This window comes from Phragmites australis, chromosome 1, assembly GCF_958298935.1.
Source record: "Phragmites australis chromosome 1, lpPhrAust1.1, whole genome shotgun sequence".
Lineage (NCBI taxonomy): Eukaryota > Viridiplantae > Streptophyta > Magnoliopsida > Poales > Poaceae > Phragmites > Phragmites australis.
The window spans coordinates 41,192,319-41,214,441 of record NC_084921.1 but is presented as its reverse complement, the minus strand read 5'-3'; the positions used below and the strand labels follow the sequence as shown (position 1 = coordinate 41,214,441).

At 43.9% G+C, this 22,123-nt stretch overlaps 3 protein-coding genes and 1 pseudogene across 4 annotated transcripts; 1 reads left to right on the top strand and 3 right to left on the bottom strand.

The window, feature by feature from the left end:
* Positions 1-633: 633 nt before the first annotated feature.
* Positions 634-1,971, top strand: LOC133884894 (aspartyl protease family protein 2-like). The gene has a single exon (XM_062324488.1). It carries the CDS (start codon positions 634-636, stop codon positions 1,969-1,971), a length of 1,338 nt encoding a protein of 445 aa, XP_062180472.1.
* LOC133919508 (uncharacterized protein At4g10930-like) lies at positions 1,972-9,380 on the bottom strand (annotated as a pseudogene).
* Positions 9,381-12,371: 2,991 nt separating this feature from the next.
* LOC133919499 (GDSL esterase/lipase At4g10955-like) lies at positions 12,372-16,636 on the bottom strand. The gene is made up of 3 exons (XM_062363913.1): positions 15,055-16,636; positions 14,459-14,546; positions 12,372-14,012 (listed from the first exon to the last, which is right to left on the bottom strand). The coding sequence occupies exons 2-3, from the start codon at positions 14,518-14,520 to the stop codon at positions 13,031-13,033; spliced, it is 1,044 nt and encodes a 347-aa protein (XP_062219897.1). The 5' UTR covers positions 14,521-14,546; positions 15,055-16,636; the 3' UTR covers positions 12,372-13,030.
* Positions 16,637-17,246: 610 nt separating this feature from the next.
* Positions 17,247-21,063, bottom strand: LOC133919486 (fe-S cluster assembly factor HCF101, chloroplastic). 2 transcript variants are annotated; one of them, XM_062363891.1, is made up of 15 exons: positions 20,870-21,063; positions 20,658-20,777; positions 20,315-20,457; positions 20,170-20,220; positions 19,741-19,896; positions 19,526-19,669; positions 19,304-19,446; positions 19,080-19,149; positions 18,893-18,988; positions 18,714-18,803; positions 18,565-18,618; positions 18,369-18,492; positions 18,053-18,177; positions 17,659-17,781; positions 17,247-17,484 (listed from the first exon to the last, which is right to left on the bottom strand). In XM_062363891.1, the coding sequence occupies exons 1-15, from the start codon at positions 20,952-20,954 to the stop codon at positions 17,401-17,403; spliced, it is 1,608 nt and encodes a 535-aa protein (XP_062219875.1). In that variant the 5' UTR covers positions 20,955-21,063; the 3' UTR covers positions 17,247-17,400. The 2 variants fall into 2 exon arrangements, with proteins under 2 accessions (XP_062219875.1, XP_062219884.1); XM_062363900.1 differs by having other exon boundaries at positions 20,315-20,445.
* Between the last annotated feature and the right edge of the window lie 1,060 nt (positions 21,064-22,123).

Genomic DNA, 22,123 nt, shown 5'->3' with positions numbered 1-22,123 from the left:
TCTTAGCGATGGCAAAAAAATTAACACGCCCACGGCCGCGCCTCTCGTCCATCACTCATGGCCTACGCACGCTGGTGACTACCCGAGCGAGGATTGCTCACGATACCGTACTCCTACGTTGCGCGCGTGCACCGGCACCGTCGGCTGAGCCGAGCGGGATGCACGCGCCTGCCCATTTGACGAGACCCACGAGCAGCCAAACCCTGTTAACTGAACGATGAGTGCTTAAAAGGAAACTGATGGAGTGGTTCAGAGCAATAAGCTAGTAGGAACAGCATTCATACAAGCTGCTAAGTTAGTAAAGAGTGCTTTAAAGGAAACTGATGGTTAGTAAAGAAAACTGAGGGAATGGTTGCAACTTTCAAAGCAACAAGCTAGTAGCATTCACAGCTGCTAAGTTACGCATGTATAACTGCCAACGATTTTAAACGCAAGCTGCACAAGAAGAAACCCCATGCGTGCAAATGACAAAAAAAAAAAAGAAGCAAAATCAAAATGTTCATGGAACGGCCACCAGAATCCTGATCTCAACGTGTGATCAATCTATTCATTTCATTCCCAAATCTTCATCGTACCCTTAAGTACGGAGGCACAGCTCCCTCGGCTCAACCAACACTTCGCCACCGCTCCCTCATGGCGCCGCCCAAGTTTCTCCTGCTCGTCGTCGTCCTCTCCTTCACGGCCAATGCCACCCAAGTACCAAGAACACTCCACCTCCCCGTCGTCCACCGCAACGCGCTCTTCCCGCCCCCGCCCCCGCCCGACGCCACGCCAAGCAAGCTCCTCCGCCGCCGCCAAGCTGCCGACACTGCCCGCTACGCCGCGTTGAATTTGAGTGCCCACGATCTCCTCCATTCCCCCGTCCTCGCCGGGGCCCCGTTAAGCAGCGGGGAGTACTTCACCCTCCTCGGCGTGGGGACCCCGTCCACCAGCACGCTCGTCATCATCGACACCGGCAGCGACCTCGTCTGGCTCCAGTGCATGCCCTGCCGCCACTGCTACGGCCAGTTGACCCCGCTCAACGACCCTCGGAGCTCCAGCACGTACAGGCAGATCCCTTTCTCGGCGCCGCGGTGCCAGGACCTCAAGTACCCCGTCCGCGACAGCCGCACCGGCGGCTGCACGTACACGGTAGTGTACGCCGACGGCTCCAGCTCCCGCGGCGATCTCGCCACCGATAGGCTCGTCTTCTCCAACGACACGCACGTCTACAACGTCACCCTCGGGTGCGGCCACGACAACGAGGGGCTGTTCAACTCGGCTGCCGGGGTGCTCGGCGTCGGCCGAGGCATGCTGTCCTTCCCGACGCAGCTGGCGGCGGCCTACGGGCGCGTCTTCGCGTACTGCCTCGGCGACCGCGAGTCCCGTGTCCCGAGCAGCTCGTCGTACCTCGTGTTCGGCCGCACGCCGGAGCTGCCATCCACGGTGTTCACCCCGCTGATGACGAACCCGCGGCTGCCGAACCAGTACTACGTGGACATGGTCGGCTTCAGCGTCGACGGCGAGCGGGTCAACGGGTTCTCGAACGCCAACCTCGCGCTGGACGCGGCGACCGGGCGGGGCGGCGTCGTCGTGGACTCCGGCACGGCCATATCGCGGTTCGCCAGGGACGCGTACGCGGCGGTGCGCGACGCCTTCGACGCGCGCGCGGCCGCTGCCGGGATGCGTAGGTTGGCCAAGAACTTGTCGTTGTTCGACGCGTGCTACGACCTCAGCGGGAGTGGGATCGCGACGGCCCATGTGCCCACCATCGTGCTGCACTTCGCCGGCGGTGCTGACATGGTGCTGCCTACGAAGAACTACCTGATCCAAGTGGACGTCGGCAGCCGGAGGACGTGCTCCTGCTTGGGGCTCGAGGCGTCGGAGGACGGGCTCAACGTGCTCGGCAACGTCCAGCAGCAAGGGTTTCGGGTTGTGTTTGATGTGGAGAGGGAACGGATTGGGTTCGCGCCAAACGGGTGCTCGGATTGATTAATAAAAAAACACCTCCGTGTGTGTAAAACTGTGGCTATAAACTGTTTTCTCAGTTGTTAAATGTACAAAAATTGCGGGAACTATAACTATAACCCATGATGGATTGCTACTCGACGAGAAAGACAATTTGCCCGCATGGACTTCATGTATTGATGAATTGCCGTTGTTACATTCTACAAAATCTGGCACCAATTGACCTTCCGCTGGGCTGCCTCAACGTACTGCAGGGCAAGCTTTTTCACCTTGTCACCCTCCTTGATCAAAAAGTTCGCATTTTTAGCGTCACGATGGAAGCTCATAACCTCGCCAGTTGTTTTCGCGACAGCCCACCTATACTGATCGACGGTAATGACACCACTTTTGCAAAGTGGCCTGATGTGCTCTTTCACGAACATTTCAACCTACATACATTCAAACGAAGAGGCTTAGAAGGATGTAAACATGTCACATTGTACTGTGCAACACCTACTGCTATTCAGAATTCAGTGTCTAGGGTAATCAGGCTAACCAAACATGCAAGAAGTGACAATAGTGAGTTATAAGAAAACGCAGTGCGACAAATAAGTGGGTTACCTTCTTATATACAGATCTAGAGGAATCTGATGTGTTTTTATTGGCTTAATCTAGTGCTGGCTTCTTTGAATCGTCCCCACCTTCGGCAGTATGGGTTGGCTTGTCTCCTTTGGGATGTCTGTCGTTCAACGTTGGATTGTCACTGGACGATTTCTCTTTCCTAGGCTCCAAATTCTTTGGTTTGCTAATCACTTCACCTTCTCTTGGCAAGGCATTCCCATGAGGAGATTGATTATGCAAGCTGCTAGCTGCTTTTTCCATACCACTCGAGTTCTCCACATGCCAGTACCTTTATCAGGCATGTTGCTATCAACTACAATTTCCTTACCTGGTCCACTTGATTTTTCACATTGCACACTACACCTATCAGCTCCAGCCAACACTGCATGGGTTTCATTTGCTGTCGTATCCTTAGTTTCTCCGCTGTCTGTCAACTTCTGTTGCTCCTCAGAATTAGTTTTTGGTTGCTGACAAGACATCACTGTATGGAGGTTTTGACAATTTGCAGCATCAAAATCATTAGGAACTAATAATTTGTCATCTTTGAGTGAGGATACGTCCTTCACCCTAGAATTGGGACTTGACTGTAAGCTTTTGCTCGGTTCAGAGTTCAAATCAGCAGTGCACCTGAGGCTGCATTCTCCTGCATTCACCAACAGAGCAGTGCAACACGTAAATATATCCTTTGTGGAAACTTTGGACAATTAGAAAATGTCATGGAATTAGAAATACCTTCAACTGCCGTGGTGTTTCTCCCAGGAGTCTTAGGAGGGGAATCAAAGAGGCCCGCTTTTTTTAGTGCTTCTTCCACACTGCTGAAGCTAACAGTTTGTTTGTGTACAGTTTGTTCTGGAACAAAAACATCGCCTAGTTCACCCTTTTGATCAGAGACGACTGCTCTGTTTAGAGCCTCTTCCGTATCTCTGCCACTAACGTTGGTATCCTCAGATGTAACTTGCTGTGATATCAGATCACTGCCTAATTCAGTCTTTTCAGTTAGACTTTAAGTGTCATTATCAGATTTTGCCTTAGCAGGCTGGCGAGTAGCTTGAGAGCAAAGATTCACGTAAATTGATTTGCTATTTGATCTTTCATAAATATCCTTTTCTACATTGACAGCATCAGCAATAGCCAATTCAGTATCTGCACATCTGCGAATGACATCCAAATTTGCTTTCTGCAAATAATGCTCAGCAATGCGGTGCAGTTGTGCCTGAGATACATAGGTCCGATTAATAACTTGGTCACTGGATTAGAAAAAAATGCAAGCATACTTACGCTTAGGGTAGTTTGCTGTTGTTGTACTGCAGTTATTTTTTAAGCTGATATGGAAAAGTAATTGTGAGAAACTCAGCATCATGTCTGGCAAATTAGGTAACAGTTTAACAAATTCTATCATCCAATTGTTAATCCTTCTCTATTTTCTTGATAATAACTATAACGTGTTTTCTGTTATTTGAAAAGCAACAATATCTAATTCGGCAACATGGTGTAGAAAAAGGCAGCCAACCAAGCACTAAAAAAATATACAAAAGCGGTTCCACCAAACAGACTTAAAACTTGTAATCAGAGACGGCGCCTTGAAATCTACCACAATGCCAAACATATGATTACCTGTCTAACTGATAGGGGAACTTTATTATTGCAGCTAGACGCGAACTGTGGCCTCATATACGCAGGAAGTTGTGCCTAAGAAAACCAAATAATGAGTATTTCTAGAGTTATTAATGAACTTTAGAAACAAAAAAAGGTCACATACTAGTAGAGGGAAGTTCCCCTTGAGAGCATCAGTGTCTCCAGTTTGATCTTTGCTTGTAACAGAGCTGGCATTTTTTCTTGCCAGGATCTCAAGAGCCCATTTTTTTCTTGCCCCCACAGAATAAAAAAAACCAATCTGCTGGTGATATCAAGGAGGACAAAAGAAAAAATGCCAGCTCTGTTAGGAGATTTGCTATTATTAGCTTTGATTAAGCTATTTTTATCTAATGGTGCACATCTTGCTAGGGCAGAGAGAGGTTTTATATCATCCTTCCGGGGAACAACTGATGCATCAGCTAAATACAACCTGGAAAAAATGGAATCGGTGTTCTCTCCCTTTTTCCCCAGGGAACTTTCCTTGTCCATCTCAGGGGATTTCTTGAGTAGCTGAAGTACTGATTGGCGATTGCAGTGTCTCAATCTTTTCAGGATTTGTTCCTGGGGAGCAATGATATTTCCAGAATTCAACTTCCCAATCACAATGCCATGCACTTCTTCTTCCTGTGGATGTTCCATACAACTTTTTGGTCAGATTCTCACGTTTCTTTCCCTTTTGAAGCAATGACCTCCTTGTACTTACAAGTGAATGGTTGGTACTTCTGGCTGGTCCATCCACTGACTTTCCAATTGCTGCTCAGAACGCAGTCAAGAGTTTTTCATCAAAAGATTCATCCTTCTCGAGTATATTAGTTCCAGTATCTCTAACTACTACCCTTATCTCTTGTAGCTTTTGAACTACAACATATGATTCTTTTCCTTTTTCCTTTCGGAAGATCTTTTTCACTCTAAGACCAGGCTTATCTCCTGCTCTTCTTCCTACAGGCTTTGCCTGCTCTCTACCAGGATCCCTTCTGTAGTCCTCTCCTTCAACTATACTCATTATATCAGGAACAGATTTATGTTGTGGAACAAACTCTGACATATCACCAACAGTAGCTTTTGCAGAACTAGAAGTAGTATGACTGCGCGTTGAAGAAACACTGGAGTTCCCAATTAGATTCATGTCCTGCTCTTGCACTTCCAATTTTGCTTTCTTCGCAGGGTGGCTCACTTCATTTCCAGATTCCACGTCTTCCTTTTCTTTCACGTCACTGCTCTTATGCCCATCATGCCTGAAAATAATCAGATAAAAAGGTTACTTAAATGAAATTGCCAAACTGACATGAAACAAGTGAGTACTAAGTTCTTCTAGATTTTCACCTGGGTGGCAACTGCATTCTCTGAGCAGTTCTCATCTGCAGAACTGCATCTGCATCAATCACATCTATGTCAGTCAATCTTACCATCTTACTAGTTGCATTGATAAAAGAGAAGATGACATGTTAGGCACATAATACAACGAACACAAAATCTGGTTCTGGAATGCAGTACAACAAAACAGGATTAGGCTACATTTCACACTTTGAAGTTACCTAGTATGAAAAATGATAAGGAACACAGTGATCAACAAAGAAATCACTTTTCGTAGTTGCAGCAAGTGCAACAGCCATGGCGTATTCAAATAAAACAACCGATCAATATGGCATATCTGACTATGCAAATGACCACAACACACCTGGTGAGGAAGGTTGTAGAGATTTGATTACAGATCTTTGGTTATTGCCTTTGTGAACTGCATTCTCCTTTCCCGTATTTTCGGCCTCCTTACTACTGTCTACTAATGAACAAGATGACACAAGCTTTGGCACTTCCAACTGTTCATTTCACATGTTACCCTGCTCTAAGCTTAATATTGATGACTCGCGTATCGGCGAAAATTCTAATGACCTTTCTGTTGGCTCAGAAGAAACAGTGCAGGCAGTATTCATTTCAGAAGATTTATTGTGGGATCTACTGAAACTATCTGGGTTCCTCAGGATACTAGCATCTGCAACAGTATCTGTAAAATCCTCATTGGAATAACTTGAATATGAACTGCAATTAAATGCTTACTGTGAAGTCGTCAAGCCTAGTGAAGCTTCTGATAGACCACCCTTAATTTCAGAATGCACACCAACTATTGATACAACAAGGGCAGTTTCACCCTCATCAGCAACAGATACCGATACCCTCCCAGAAAATGATGCATCAGTACTTGTCCTATCAGAACCAATCGCACATTCCTCACTGAAGTTTTGTTTCAAGATTACATCTGCCTTGTGTTTCACTTCAGTAGACATGCATCTATAAAATGGAATTGATAATTTCGTTATCACAAGAATTGAGCAAATCCAGTGTAATTACTACTGGCAAGGGGTGCTTGAAGAGAGGAGTCAGAAAACATCACATTACCTTGGGCACAACCAAGAATTTTCAGATGTCATTTCAGGATTAAATCCCACACATATAGCATGATACCTGGCTTAAGGATCAATGAAATTAGAAAAGGAATATTGTTTCCAAGTCTCAACTAATAATGGACACTGGACACTTTCATAAAGGACAACAAAATTAGGTGTACCATATATCACAGGAATCATAAGCAATTGATGTATCTAAAGTTGAATCATCCTCAGCTGCCACAAGTCCACTCCGAATTTTGCAACCACCATCATCAAAACAAACTACTGTCTGGAGAAAGGGGATAAACACAGCAAGCCACACAATAAACTTTGTGAGGCAGAGAAGTACGATTGTTTGAAATGAAACGGTGAGGGTTATTTGATTATTGTTACTTCTGCATCAATATAGTATGATGGAAAGGAAAGTGTGCTGCATTCCCCTGGCACATACCAATCATCGTCACCACTGCAGTGAGAAGCATAAATTGAAGAAGTCATGAAAATGGCCTTCACTTTATTTCTTTGAGCAATAGTTGAAAAGATATTAAAAATAAGATTGGAGGAATCATAAATAAGAAATTTATGATCATGGCATTCATGGACAAATGATATGGCACTACTTCACAGGCAAATGATGTGATTGCACACAAGCATCTAGGTATACCATAAACATTTTCTGCTTAACATGGTCAGGTGACTCAAATATCACCCTTTGGTAACTTTCTTGAAAAGAAACCAAGAAGAAGCTTTCACTGGCGCTGCGATTTACTAAATAAAGGTACTCTACTTACATTGACGATGAACATGAAACATTGTGAGATAAAAGGTTAAAAAAATTTGATAGCAATAGTCTAGCTTAGGACTTAGGAGGAAACAAGGGAACCACAGAGTAAACAACATAAACAATTAAGAATCGCTATACCTGGTTAAAGAGTATTCATCTTCATTAGTAGTTCCAGTCGTATCATATACCTTCACCATAAATAGAATTCAGCCAAGGAAAGGTTGACAGAACCAATGATATTTTGCTACTTACTGGAGTGCATGTTATATGCTGAAATTCACTTTTGCAAAGGGGGCAGAGGTTTGTGATGGCAGCCCAGTTGTCAATGCATGTATAACAAAACCTGGTATTTGGAATTCAAATATGTATGCATCATATTACAGTTGAAATCTTCGTATCGCTCTTTGAAAAATAATTACTATGTTGGTACTTATGCTACTGCAAATCTTATTCTAAACTCCCTTATGAACAGAAATTAATTCCAAAGGGAACAGAATGAGTGGTTACTAATCCAAAGTAAGAGGTTGAGAGTCTAGCAAGCTTTGGAAACATCAATTTGGAAATGAAGCATTGAACTCCAAATGTAACAGGCAAGGCAAAGCATTGAGGTAAATAAGCAAGTAAGTGATCTACATTCCAATAATACATATCCCAAGGAAGGAAGTTCCCAAGTAACTGCACAAAGTTGACCCTCAAGATTTTAATGCGATATGCACTAGTGTTAGAGTATTGATGACTCAAATTTTGAGAACTATAAATCTGCGATAGAAGCCCTACCAGTGTTGGCAACAATCCAAAACTCCTCTATCGATGATTATGTCTCTACAAATGCCGCAGCTTTCGTTCTCAAATGCATAATTTTCCTGCAAATAACAGTTTGATCAACCATATTATAGCACAAACATAATTATGTGAGAAAATATGGAGTGAAGGTACAAAGAATAGTGAATAGATAACTCCTACAAAAGCAAGCATGCAGAACTACTGCACTTATTGGACTGTGTTATTCTTACTAAGTTATTAACAGGATATTTCTTTTATGTTTGAACAGTAACATCTACTTCAAAAATATCGCACCCCACACTTGACACCATTGAAGCATCAAGCACCAGCTTGGTTAGCCAAATCGGTGAGGGATAACCATATTAAGACACAAAGGTGGGGAAACATGCAGAAAATGGAAATCTCATGTTACAAAAATAATTATTAGTGTGGCTACTCATCTCTCAAAACAAATTCCCCATACAGAATACCAAACTCAGCAGTTGGATGCAGGCATTGCCTTTTCATGCTACAGCAGCGTAGCCACCATGGTGAATTGACACTATTCCATACACACTGAGAAAATATGTGACTCTACAAGCACAACCATGACTTACTCTAAGACCGTCATAGCATGATCCGATTAAAAACACCACATAACAAAATCTGCTACAAACCTAACTATGAACGGCAGCATAGCAGTTTCCGGGAACTAGTATCTACATAGCACTAATCCATTCTTCATTGAGCAACTCGCTTCAACTCAATTGCCATTACCAGCAAGCACTTAGCACAACAACAGAACAGGAAATTCAGCAGCTGTAAACCAAGCTTTACTTCACAACGGAAAAGGAAAGGGATGAGGTACCAGATCATCCGTCTCCTCCAGAGCTCCACTCGATTCGCCATCAACGTTCATTTCCCACGGGAACATCGTGATTGAGCTTCTGCACGCAGAAGGCGGCTGCGAGCGAACCCTAGAGATAAAACCGGAACCCTCAACCCAAAGTCAGCGACAAGTCCAAGCGCGGAGGCGTACGAGAGCTGGGTGCTAGGCGGAATCTCGCGGCCGAATCGCTAGCCCCGCGAATTGGGGAAACGCAGAAGCGATCGGCGCAGGCTATCACCAGTTCCGGCAGGCGGGCAACTGGGACAGCGCTAGCAGCGGCGATGGAGTTGGGGTGGCTGGAGGCGCAGCACCGGTATGGGTGAGCGGGGTGATGGCCTGGTGGGAAGGAGGAGATGCCGCCACTGCCGCTGCGCTGTGGTCCGGCCGGAAGGGAGAAGTAGTACGTGGGCCGGTGGGCTGCTTTATTGCATGGGGGCGTGAGGCCCAAGCCTAGTTAGCTTTAAGGAAGTAGGGGTTGGTCAGTGGGCTGCGATATTGTTCCGCTTTCTACCTAGCGCCAACTAGAGGTCTTAACCCCCCACCCGACTCATTAGGTCTTCATCCGTCCTATTCCGGTTTGTGCGGATTTGTTATTATTTTAATTATTGTCAGAACAAGACGGGGCGAGTAAAAATCTGTCCCACCTCAGATATATGTGTATAGGGGTGATATGTTTTACATGCACCTAGGATTATTCAAATTTAGTAAGATATACAAGAAATTTTAAATAGATGTGTTGAATTTACTGTTTACTGAATGTTCTGATACTGTTCACCTAAGGTTCCGATTTTACTGTTCACGGATATTCCGATGCGGTTAATCGGAACTTCTGATCATTGCAAAATATCATATTTAAGTATCACGAAATTAACTCAATGTACATACAAATAAGCACACACGTATGGATATCAAGATAACACATAAGAGTAAGGAGATACGTAGACAAATGATTTGCTACCGAAGTTCGTATATCCACCGATATTCTATGTCTCCGTTGAGGAAGCTTGATCACACTTGAGTCAGATCTTTTTCAACCATTTTCTTAACGAAGTTGCACACATGCACTCCTCACTTACACTATGGGCAACTATTCCTCCACTCTAGAGATAGTGAGTTCCGCAACCACTTCAGGGCCTCCTCACAATCTTCACTTGAGGAGATTGCTGGCAATCCATCACCGAACCGTCTAGGAGACGGTGGTCTCCAAGAGTAACAAACTCCCTAACTCGCGCACGATCAACGCCAAGTGCTCAAACACACATAACTAATGCGACGCGTGTGACCAACCTAAGCTCCTCACACCTCAATCTATCATCACTAAGCCACAAAGACTTGATTCTCATGAAATCTTAATAGAGAGGGGAGGAAAGCACTCAAAGGTGGAACACCATGTTCTAACACCTCTCATAAGCACCATAAAGGCAGTAAAATCACTTCCAAAGCTTTGCCCCTATGCAAGGAGGAAAAGAGATATTTATATCCCACTCTGAAAAACTAGCTATTGGTCTCAAACTGCACAAATAAGAACTTCCAGAATCAGCATATCTGACCATTTGAAAGACAACAATAACTTTTGATCCCGATGTTCGATTTCAATGATTTCAGACTCTACGAAAAGCTTATTCAGAGGACTACACATCCTTACTAAATTTATGATCCCAAACACATTATATCAAAACAAGGAACACTTTGAAAAGCGATTTGAACACTTCCACCCACTGTACAAAGCTTAATCCCCAAGATTAAACTATGTATCATATGGAACATGCCAAGCACCACTAAGATTTGGCCACAACCACTTTTTGCTACTAAGGCCGACAACAACAATTAACTCTAACACATTTTAGATACCCAGACTCCTAAAGCGAACTCTCAACACAAACCCATCCCACACTAAGCATATGGTTTGAGTGCATGATGCAACAATCGAGCAACGCTTTCAGCAGTCCTTCTTGATAGTACGTTTATTGATCCTATAATCCGGTCTCCCACCAAACTCCTTGAAATCTGCAAAACTAGAAAACCTATTCTAGTTATACCTTTACCTTGAGAAATCCCATCAGACTTGATTAACACATCATCCAAGTACCGACGCTTCTCATAGATATTCAAGGCTCGTCATCAACTTCTCTTCTCTTGATGACGATGATCATTCTCACTTTCCATCTCGATCCTCTGTTGATCTTTTGGAATTTTGATGAAGTTCACTTGATTGCTTCCCATGCACCAAGCGTGAAAAACTTCTCTTTTCATATCATCTTTATTTGGTTTACCATCAAAGCATGAACCGCAAGCATCAAGCGTATAGGTTATCTACTAAGCTTGTCTTGATGTTGCTCTACTAACTTGGCATATTGAATATCTCAATTCAACTCATGCCTTCTTATAGAACCTAACCCCAACTCACTCTAGAGCACAAAGCAAATGAGTTAGTCTATAAAACCAAATTGATAACTTTATACCTTAATTCACTTAATCTCTATAAGTGACTTGGCCTTCATTCTTTATTGCCAATCTTCATATGTAACCTAACCTCACTCACTCTCAAACACATAACACATGGGTTAGTCTATAAAACTCAATTAACAATATCATATCTTTAGTCACTTAATTTCCACAAAGGACTTAACATTCACGCTTATCGTCAATCTTCTTAAGTATCTCCTTCATCTTATGGGCACCACTTAGAGCTCATTCATCTTAATGCATCTATCTTGATCACATGGCATTCCTCAATGAATCCATGCTCAATCTTTCATGCATCACCTATGGAATAACCTACTAACAATTCTTAATATAATTCTTAGTCTATAGGTATTATCATTAATTACAAAAACACATTTAGTGGCTAGATAAACTTTCACTTTCTTCTTCCTATTTCATGCCAAAAAATTGAAGGGGCCTTTGGGGGCTCTCAAGTGCACTGAGGTTGGGGGCTTGAGGCCCCCTACCCTGGATCCGCCGCTGGTGCCAAGGGTTATTCGCAAATGAACATATTGTCTCCCCTAAAAAAAATGAAGATATTGTCGTTGACCCATCAGTCATCTCCGCTATAGCCAGACATGGCACTCAAACAAGTTCTTCTCATCTAAAAAAACAACCAAGTTCAATGACCTAACAATTCAATTGTTGAGAGTTTTGTGATCTATTTAAACCAACACTGGAAATGCATCAACCCATAGTGCAATTTTAGTTCCAAATGGCAAATTATTTTAGGCAAGTTTGGTTCATGGCTACAGTTGTCACACTTGTGGCAGACAAGTTTGACCGACTGCAGATATTTGACGTTCCAAACTTTCTGTTCATTGAGGCCTAGCTGTTGAGACTTAAACTCTTGCCAAATCCTACCACTAGTGTGGCAAACGATTTGTTCATTATAAAAACTATGGCAGCCCAAACTTTTGGTAAGAAAATTTGACACTGATACTACCCGAGACTATAATGTTGAAAGTTGGGTAAAGCCATGTGCGGTAAATAACCAAGCATGCCCTACGACTCCCTCATGAATCGTCTAATGCTCTCAGCAAGTTCGTCGTATGTCACGCTCCTACTGCCATCACCCCTCGTCGCTGTTGAAACCTCATGGCACCTCCCAAACTCCCCAATCGGGGTTGCCACCCGCCCCCAACTCATCCACCATTGTCATGGCTCACTGTTCTCCTCCAAAGCTATGGCTCGAAACAAGAACGTTGTCACGCCATATCGTCGCTCACCCACGTTGTGCAACCATGGTTTCTTGTGTACCCTATCTCTAAATGTACACTACGCCTTCTCTTAATGTCAATCTCTGCTTCAACCGTAGTCCGTCATCCAAGAAGAAATGGTGCAGCGACAACCGATTTTGTTGAAGATGGACAATCGAAGATTCGAGGGGGAGGGAGCACCAACTCGTCTCCTGCCTTAGACGAGGTGGCGGCGGAGCTTGCTCCGAAGAATGGTATGGATCAGTTTCAAGAATCTAAAGATGGTTCATGAAACCTGTGTTTCAGTTTCAAGAATTCAATCGACTCCGAAGTTTAAGCGTTGATATCAAGAGTAGTAATGAGCGCTGCATTCCAGCGCCAGGTCCGTCCTCCACCACTGGTGGATCCCGTGCGCCGCCTTGAAGTCCGGCGACGGCCCGCGGTTCACCGTCAGGACGGCCGACGGGAACAGGTGCAGCGGCTCACAGCCGCCGCCTCCCTTCCCGATGCCCAGCAGCAGGTCCTTCACCGAGTTCCTCGTCGCCAGCCTCCCCACGGCGCCCGCGCCGATTTCCTCCATCTTCCTGCGGTGGTCGAAGTACCCCACGTACTCCGCGCTGATAGGGTCCGCCGGGTTCACGAACACGTTCGGCACCCACGCCGCCAGCGCCGCGAACGACGCGTCGTGGACGCCGCCGTGGCCCTTCTGCAGGGCGGCGGCCACACCGGCCGTGACGAAGCTGTTGGCGATGCGGATGCCCTGCCTCACCCACCGGTCCCCGATCTGCTCCACCGGCGCCGACACGAACGGCGCGTTGAAGAGGAACGTGGGCAGGACGACGCCCGCCCTGGCCATGGTCTTGGCGCCCAGCGTCGAGATGGCGGAACCCAGCGAGTGGCCCGCCAGCCAGACGCGGTCGTGCTGCCCCGCAGCCGCCGCCACGGCGTCGTGGATGGCCTGCATGCCGGCGCCGAAGCGGGACTTACGCTCGAGCCCGTTGCGGACCAGCTGGAGGTCGAGCTCGAGGTCCCGCTTCGCCGAGCCCTTCTTGGTGATGGTGCCGCGAAAGGCGACGACGTAGTGCGGGGCGCTGGCGGCGGCCGTTGGGTCGAGGAGGTGGAGAGGCGGCTGGAACACGTAGACGGCGCCGAAGATGGAGTTGTCGGCGGCGTCGACGAGCACCTGCCTCATCTCGAAGTGGAAGAACCTCCACCATGCCGGCGCGCGGGCGTCGGGGCCCTGCCGGTTCCACTGCCGGTCGCGCTCCAGGACGTACACGCCCTGGACAAGGCTCGCCATGACTGATCGCCGGTGGTGCGGACAGTTCCTGGCCGGAGCAAAACATCAGATGACAAAGGCGATCAGCGACTTGTCGCCAATCTGTACAGGTTAGCAATTCACATGATATGATACTTCTTATTTCAAAAAGAAAACATGGCATATATGGACATATAAATCAGTAGCATAATCATGTATCATCATTTGACAAAATATAGGAAATAAATCCAAAGACAGCTTACTGTATATACTGGCATTGGCTGGAATATGTAGTTTGGACTTGGGTTCTACTATTTGATTAGGATCGTTGGGCTTGTTCATTCAGAATTCAAGTTGGAGAAAACCAAATATACTTATGCCTCGTTCTCTCAACCAGGAATAGAAATCTAAACTGATGCCACTCACTACAGTAGTTGTTTCTACTTTCTACTTCAAGGCATGCAAAAGATCATTCGAGATTCAATCAACCAGAAACAAAAGCAACAAACAACTCACCAGTTCACATACGTCAAATACGTGGGCCCTGAAACATCAAAGAGGTCCTTCTGCGACGTCATTTCGCTCGTTGCTTGTTCTGATCTCTCTGCACAAGAAAAAGGAGAAATAGTAAGCTTGTAAACACTATGGGATACAACATCTTTGAACAAAGTAAACTAGTACTTATGAAAGAAGAAATCGATCATTCGATCAAGGTAGAACTCCATGTACATTTGAAATTTAGACGGTAAAGAAGTTGAGACGAAACCAGAAGCAAAGCCTCCAAGCCCAAGGCAAATCTTCAGAGTTCTTCCAGAAACACAGATGGATCAACCAATCCCATAAACCCTACAAGTCTTGAAATGACTCTCCCCCCGCTTTCCCCTTGACGCTTAATCCTTCAACGGATGGATAAAATCCACATTCTCTGTCACCTCGCCTTAATTCCCCCAACCCTTCTGTGGCACATCAAGAGCGCCTTTTATTCTCATCGGACTTATCAACAATTCATGATCCACACTGGATCCGGGACTTGAGAATGTGAATCATGGATTCGAGATGCAGCAATCACATTTGTGGAGAAACCAGTAGAGGAAAAGGAGCTAGCAAATTACCCGGGAAATATCTTCTTCAGCCTCGAAGCCTGCTGTGGAGCTTCCTCCTCATTCCTCTATGGATTCTGCAATGAATTTCATACGCTGCAATAGTGTTGTAAGCTGAATATATGGGCGCGTGAATTTTAAGTCAAGGAAAGAACAAGACTATTTTTAATGCCATGAAGAGTTGAACACAATAATTTAAGATCGTCTGGCACGACAAACCCGGGCATCGTAGCAACGGGGAGACGCAGTAGGATGATTTGGGCAATATTTTTCCTTTCGCTGACTCAGACCGGAGAAGTTAAGAAATGACGCTGGAATTTAAGGAAAGAAGACTTTTTTTAAAAAAACGAAGGAAAGAAGACTTTGGAGCACAAGTGGCTTAAATGATGCGAACCATATACCAAGATATCATGTGCACAGAATTATTTCTGGGGTATCTTCTTTCTCTGAACCAGCAAGTATAGATGAGTGCAATCAATGGTGTGTGTATATATCTATACAGCTTGGGCTGCTGGAGCTAGGTTTCATTAATCCTTTGGAGTTTGGACTTGTCTTTTAAGTGGTTAAATCGCGTGGGCACACCAACGATTGGCGGGGCGAGTATCGGCACTAGTACCTAGGGTTGGTGTGGCACCTTGCTGAAGAATCTGAATATGTCGATAGCTACTATGTTTGTGGATTATGGAATTTCATTAGTTTGCATTCCAACCCTGTTGGCAGAATCATCACCGAGAAGCAAAAAATTAGTTACATGGTAGTGCCGATTCTTTGGGGAAAAAAAAATCTAAATGCAATTGATAACTACTATGAATAAAGGGGATTGATTATTTTGTGTTGTGATCAGGTAAACAGAAGGGGTCAAATAACTTCGCAATTTCGTACTGAAATTAATTTAACAAAGTTCGAGCGCAATTCCTAAAGAAGTCTATTGCACGACGTTTTACGTTTGGTGACATGTGGCCTGTGGATAGTGCAAAACACGTAGTGGATTTCCATTTTCCATTTCCTCCTCGTATGTTTATGTTTCTGTCACCATCTCCTTTTTCTTTGTTTTTCTTAAGCCTTCTCGTCCTTCTCAGTTGGCTTCAGGATGTGGAGTATATTGACACACCAGGAACTCTTCTCGTAAAAGATACCAAGAATATAGCAAATTATTACACATTCACTAGATTTGAATGGATTAGGGTGTTCAAATTTTGTAATACTAGCATATGAATTTGGAGTTAAAGCTGTAAAATCCTCATGAGCAGGCCCGTGAGTACAGTAACATCGAAGAAAGAAAAACACCGACTGTCACTGAAATCATCATTTCAGAGCACGCTTGTCGTCTGTGAGTATGATTGTAAGAATAATGATGTATTTATTTCAATATAAATAATTAAATAGTGCTGGTTCTACTTGTGACAATCTTACAAAATTCTCTGTAGGCTTAAAATTCTGAGAGCGTATCTATTATATTATTATTTGAGATGAAAAATGAGCCACAATGTTCGCTTTTTAAAGTCATAAAATTATCACGTTAATCAGAAAAAAGAAAATAATTTAGACTACTCATTGTTAGGTGCATCTAATGGTCTAGATTAAACTAAAAACTCGTATAAAATATGATTAATAAATAGCTAAATTTGGAAACCAAAGAGTCCATATCAAATACACTTAATAAATACCTAAATTTGAAATTAAAATTTATGGAAAATTAGCAATTCAATTTCCATACGGTTTAGAAGCAAAATATCTAAATAAAGAGTCTAAATAAAACAATTAAAAGTTGGGTTAGAATAGAAAAAATAAAGATCCATATCAAATATAATCTTATAAAAAATCAAATTATTATAGAAATCAAATACCCAAATAAAGAGAATGTAAAATATAATTAATCAATAGCTAAAATTCATAATAAAAATAATGATTTTTTTAAATTCTTACTAAGATAATTGATTAAGAAGAACCATATAGCGTAAGGTCATCACATAAGCAGATAGCAGACAAGGCACAAAACGGTAAGGTAAACCTATTCTGATTTTAGTTGAGCTGTCTAAATCTAACACACGATTTGGACAGTTGATCAAAATGTGTACGAATCAAATTAGTACATATATACGATTCGGGTACAAATTTGAAGTATACATAATTTTCTTTTTCATTGATATAATTTTTATTTTTTCTTCTAATTTTATTCGTTTTGTAACTAAATGACACTAACCTTATAAAAAATTAAAGACACTAATTTTTAATAAAAGATTATCGTAACAAAATATTGCATCGAGGCTAGCCACGCTATTAGCGTACGCCACCTTGCTAATTATATCAAAAGTTTATTTCCTTGTTCCTTGATAACTGAATATTATCTCTACTGTATCATGAAGACGCCACTGCAGGTGTTGCTGCACGAGGAAGATCCACTAACCGCTCGAGCATTTCCAATTGATCATAAGGTGCTATCTGCAAAGCATCAGATGCATATGCATTTTAGATCTTCCATGTGTCTATTTTCAGAAATACGATAGTACCATCTAGACAAATTCCAGAACTTTTCTTATACTCAAAATATTACAAGAATTAAGACGGAATGGATCTAACCATGTTATATATTCCCTAGAAATGATGTCATATTACCTGACTGAATCCATCAGGCCAAGTTATAGAAACTGCGTAGTTGCCCATCGGCCTAATCTCTTCAGGCTCAATGTCTTCTGGTATATCGCCATACTGTACTTTCTGCTCTCCTGTCCATTCATCCTACAGACAAGAACTTCTTAGTTTGTAAATATAAAAGCCAAATTGTGGCAAATAGGTTTCTAAAAACATAAAGACCATGCATGACTTAACTTTCTGAAAAATAAGGATTGCCTGTAGCTTTTGGACTCTGATGATGGTGATCTACTATCTAATTTAAAATAGACTCCATTCTTGATGTGAATACACAAAGATGGTTTTAGTTGGCAGCCTTAAGGACTGGTGTTAGAACTATATATACCCAATGCATTGAATGATGAAAGGGCATACGCACCACACTTTGAGCAGATCGATCATTCCGTCTTACTGTTGCTGGATGCAACAAGAACTCTTCATCTGAATCTGGAACTTTCACTCTTATTGCTCTAATTGATCTATCGTAGGACACTGCTGTTGAAACTGAGACAAGGAAAAAGAAAACAATTTGAACACAACATTAAACGAGAAACAAGTCTCTTTCTGTAATATGTATGTGGGAACAATGGTTGCACCAAAAAAATGGTAGGCTTTTCTCGTGTCTTTCTTGCAATCTTCTACTTCCCTGAACTACTGGCACATCTTTAACATTGTAAGTTGGGGCATTAACTTACCTTGTTGCCTAATTTTAGCGCATTGTTGAACAACACAGACTCCAAGATTCTGAAATGTCTTGGCAACATCTCCTTGGGGATCAGCCACTACTTCAGGAATTCCAGTATCTCCAGAAGCTGAAAGCTGTATAAAATTAACAAACTGTCATTCCACACTCATTTTTAGTCAAGTGTAAGCAGCTAGTATTGAACTTACAGTTGGCCGTATTGGTAAATCAAAGAGGTGAGGTATTCCGAACTGTTGCACGACCTGAAAGAATAATTGCATTCCATAAGCAACTCAATAACTATCCAAGAGAAATGTGCTATAGGAAATATGAATTAACCAATATGTCAATGTCTTGCCTGAGATCCAGAACCTTGTCCAAATGGGTAATAACGCTTTCCATCAGCATCAAAGTAGCACATGTTCTCAACAACTGCAACACATGGAACCTTGGCGACCAAATAGGAAATAGAAACAGGTCAATACAATATTAGATACATTAGGCTATGAATGCATCATGTTATGTCAAGTTACACACCTTCAGCTTAGAAAACATCCTTACTCCCTTTGCAACATCAATGAAAGCCAATTTCTGAGGGGTGGTAACAATCACGGCTGCAGTCAATGGAGCTACCTGATATTTCATACATGCAATATTTCACAATGTTTTGAAGGATTATTCATGTTACATGTGATTAGTACAACAGACAGATTGGAGGTACCACCTGACACAGAGTTAAATGTATATCGCCTGTTCCAGGAGGCATGTCGATGACAAGGTAGTCAAGTTCGCCCCTTTATGAATCAAACAATATCATAAGTTCTTTTCTTACCAGGAAATTAAGAACATTCTTGGGAACATAACTGGACTACTGAAGTCTCCTATATTATTATGTGCACGTGATGTCTTTTAACATGTACCAATTATCAACCTTGCAAGTTGGCATACCATTCAGTAGTGGTCAGCAACTGATTAATGACTCCTGAAACCATTGGACCTCGCATGATTGCTCTTCCTTGTCCAGCAAAGCCAAAAGACACCATTTTGACGCCCAAATACTCAGTTGGAAGAATAGTTCTGCTTTCTGGGTTCTAAAGGTAAGTCTGTTTACCATTATTAGTGCAAGTACTAAATTCGATGCTAACATTATAGTTCAACTAGGAGGTTTACCATCACTAGCAACCGGTTCTCAGGAGAAACCATAGTTGGTAAGCTTGGACCGAAGACATCAGCATCAAAAATTCCAACCCTAGCCCCCATTCCAGCTAGTGTATATGCGAGATTTACAGCAACTGTAGATTTACCGACTCCTCCCTGAAGAAACATAATTTATTTACTGAAAGGAATTATGAGATTTGCTGATATGCAAAAGTTAAAAGGCTTGCCTTGCAGCTTGAAACCGCTATGATGTTTGAAATCTTCTGTAGTCCTTCTGGAAGCTCCCCTGCGTATACTGGCTGTGCAGGTTGCGCAGACATTGTAACGTTCACCTTCTTGACCCATGGAAGTGCTGCAACAACCTCGTTTGCCTTTTTTTCGAACTGTAGAGCACAAGCCAAGATAGGCACTTAAAATGATTAGTTGGAACTCAGAAGCCAAGACGGATAATGTACTGTTGTCACCAAAAGTGCTAGTTAAATATGTAGCCGAGTGTTTTTGACTAACAGATATACAAATCAAATTCGCATCCATTTTTCACAAGAATAAGTATAATATAAAGTTCGTCTAGATGTTTTCGCATTATTCTTTTACACCCTAAAACAAAGAATTAGTGAATAATTCTTCGGGGAAGTAGATACGACAGCTAGCCTCACCTCATCTTTGATTGGACACGCGGGAGTCGTCAGCTCCAGACGGAATGAGACCTGAAACATTGCCGACCAAAATAAGCCACAAATGCCAATTAAATGGATCTCATCGCCCATCACAATCCTAATTTGATGAAGGAGTACCCTTTACCTCTTCCAAGGTCTCACTGATCTCCAAATCCTTGACAAATCCACATGAGACGATGTCCGTGCCGAAATCAGGATCGATAATTTGGGAGAGTGCTATGAGCACATCCTTCTTGGAATCATCCACCGAGGCCACTGTCGCACCAGCTGATAAATTAGTCGACCGAATGTTTTGAGCAAAAATGACATGAGAAACAGCACCTCAACAGGCAACACCGTACATAGAGCTTATTTCAGAGTTTTTTTAGGACTGACTCCAGATTTCTATGGTAAAACTAGGAGCTGCTGCTGCTGCTGATTACTCATTAGCAACACGTGCAAGTGCGGGAGGAGTCGTCGACGCTTACCACCGGACGAAGCAGCCCTCGCGCACTGCCGGCGCCGGCTCGCGCGCGGCGTCGAGTGGAACCAGGCGCGCGTCCGGCTGGCGACGGTGGCAGGAGCAGGAGCCTTTGCTAACAGAGTGGCTGCAAGAACCATGGAGGCAAACCACGGAGGTATCAGCAATTCAGTATCACCCACGTGGGTAAGAGAGATACGAGGACGAGAGGCACTTCACCTCTTGGGGCTGGTGGGGTTGGGGGAAGGAGGTGGGGAGCGGGAGGCGCGAGGAAGGAGGCCGGCGCGGCATGGAGGGTCTGCATTGCCGCGCTGCCCGGTGGCGAGGACGAGACGCGCGCGCGGTGAGGATGAGGGGAGGGAGGGAGTGGCCGTTCTGGGGCCGCTGGTTGTGTGGATTTGGTTGCCTCCTGGCTCCTGGCTTTAAAGATTGGCACTGCACAAAGAGAGCGTGGCAGGCACAGGCGAGTATGCCCGTGGCCGTGGGGTTCATGGCCGTCCACGGTTACGTGTTCACGCAATTCACTTGCAGAAACGCACGGAGCCTTGCATCCGTAGTTTCGTGCCTACGGATGGAAACCAGTCAGGTCCTGTGCTGATGAAGTATAACTGTGTCTGATTCGAGATTCGATTCAGATTACTTGATCCGAAATTGTAAAGGATGACGGGTATAATATTATGTCTGTTCTAGTGCCTGTTAGGTACCGAAATCTGTGGGTAGCTGGTAGGGATAAGGATTAGTTGGGGGTGGCGAGTGTGGAGCGACGCTTAGGGGAGGAAGGGGAGCCGAGGGCGGTGCTCAAGGACGGGGTTGTGGGCAGTGCTCGGGGATGGGGTCAGTCGGGGGTGATGCTTGGGGACAGTGGACTGGAGGTTGCACTCGAGTACGGTGGTGGCCGGGGGTGGAGCTCAACAACGAGGGCTACGGGCAGCGGTTGGGGATGGGTCGATCGAGGGCGGCGCTCAGGGAAGATGGTGTGGACATCGTGAAGTCTCTTACTCTCTATTGCGCTCTTGGGACACACATTTCTGCCAGACCGTAAAATAGAAATGAAAACAATCTCTCTCCCCTCACTGGGCCTATCAGTGAAGAAACTACTACCGATCAATTGTATAAGACCCACGATAGTAATAGAATGGGAATCTCGATTCATTACAATATGAGAACAAGAATTGAACCGTCCTGAGCCCTTTTCTTATCATATCACAAGGGTAGGGTGCTTGTTGACTTGTGATCAAAGAATTGCTCCTCGTACTCAGCCTCAAGAGAAAAAAAGAAAAAGTCATGCGCTGAGATGGGCTAACCGGTCGAGTGAAGGCTAAAAAGGTAGGGTTAGGTGAGATAAGCTAGGCTGAAAATATTAGGTTATAGCATGTTTAACGGGTATACTGTAGATACCCATTGATAAATTAAAATACTCATATCTGATCCAAAACTTCATAGACACCCAACCCGCTATATTTATGAGTAGAA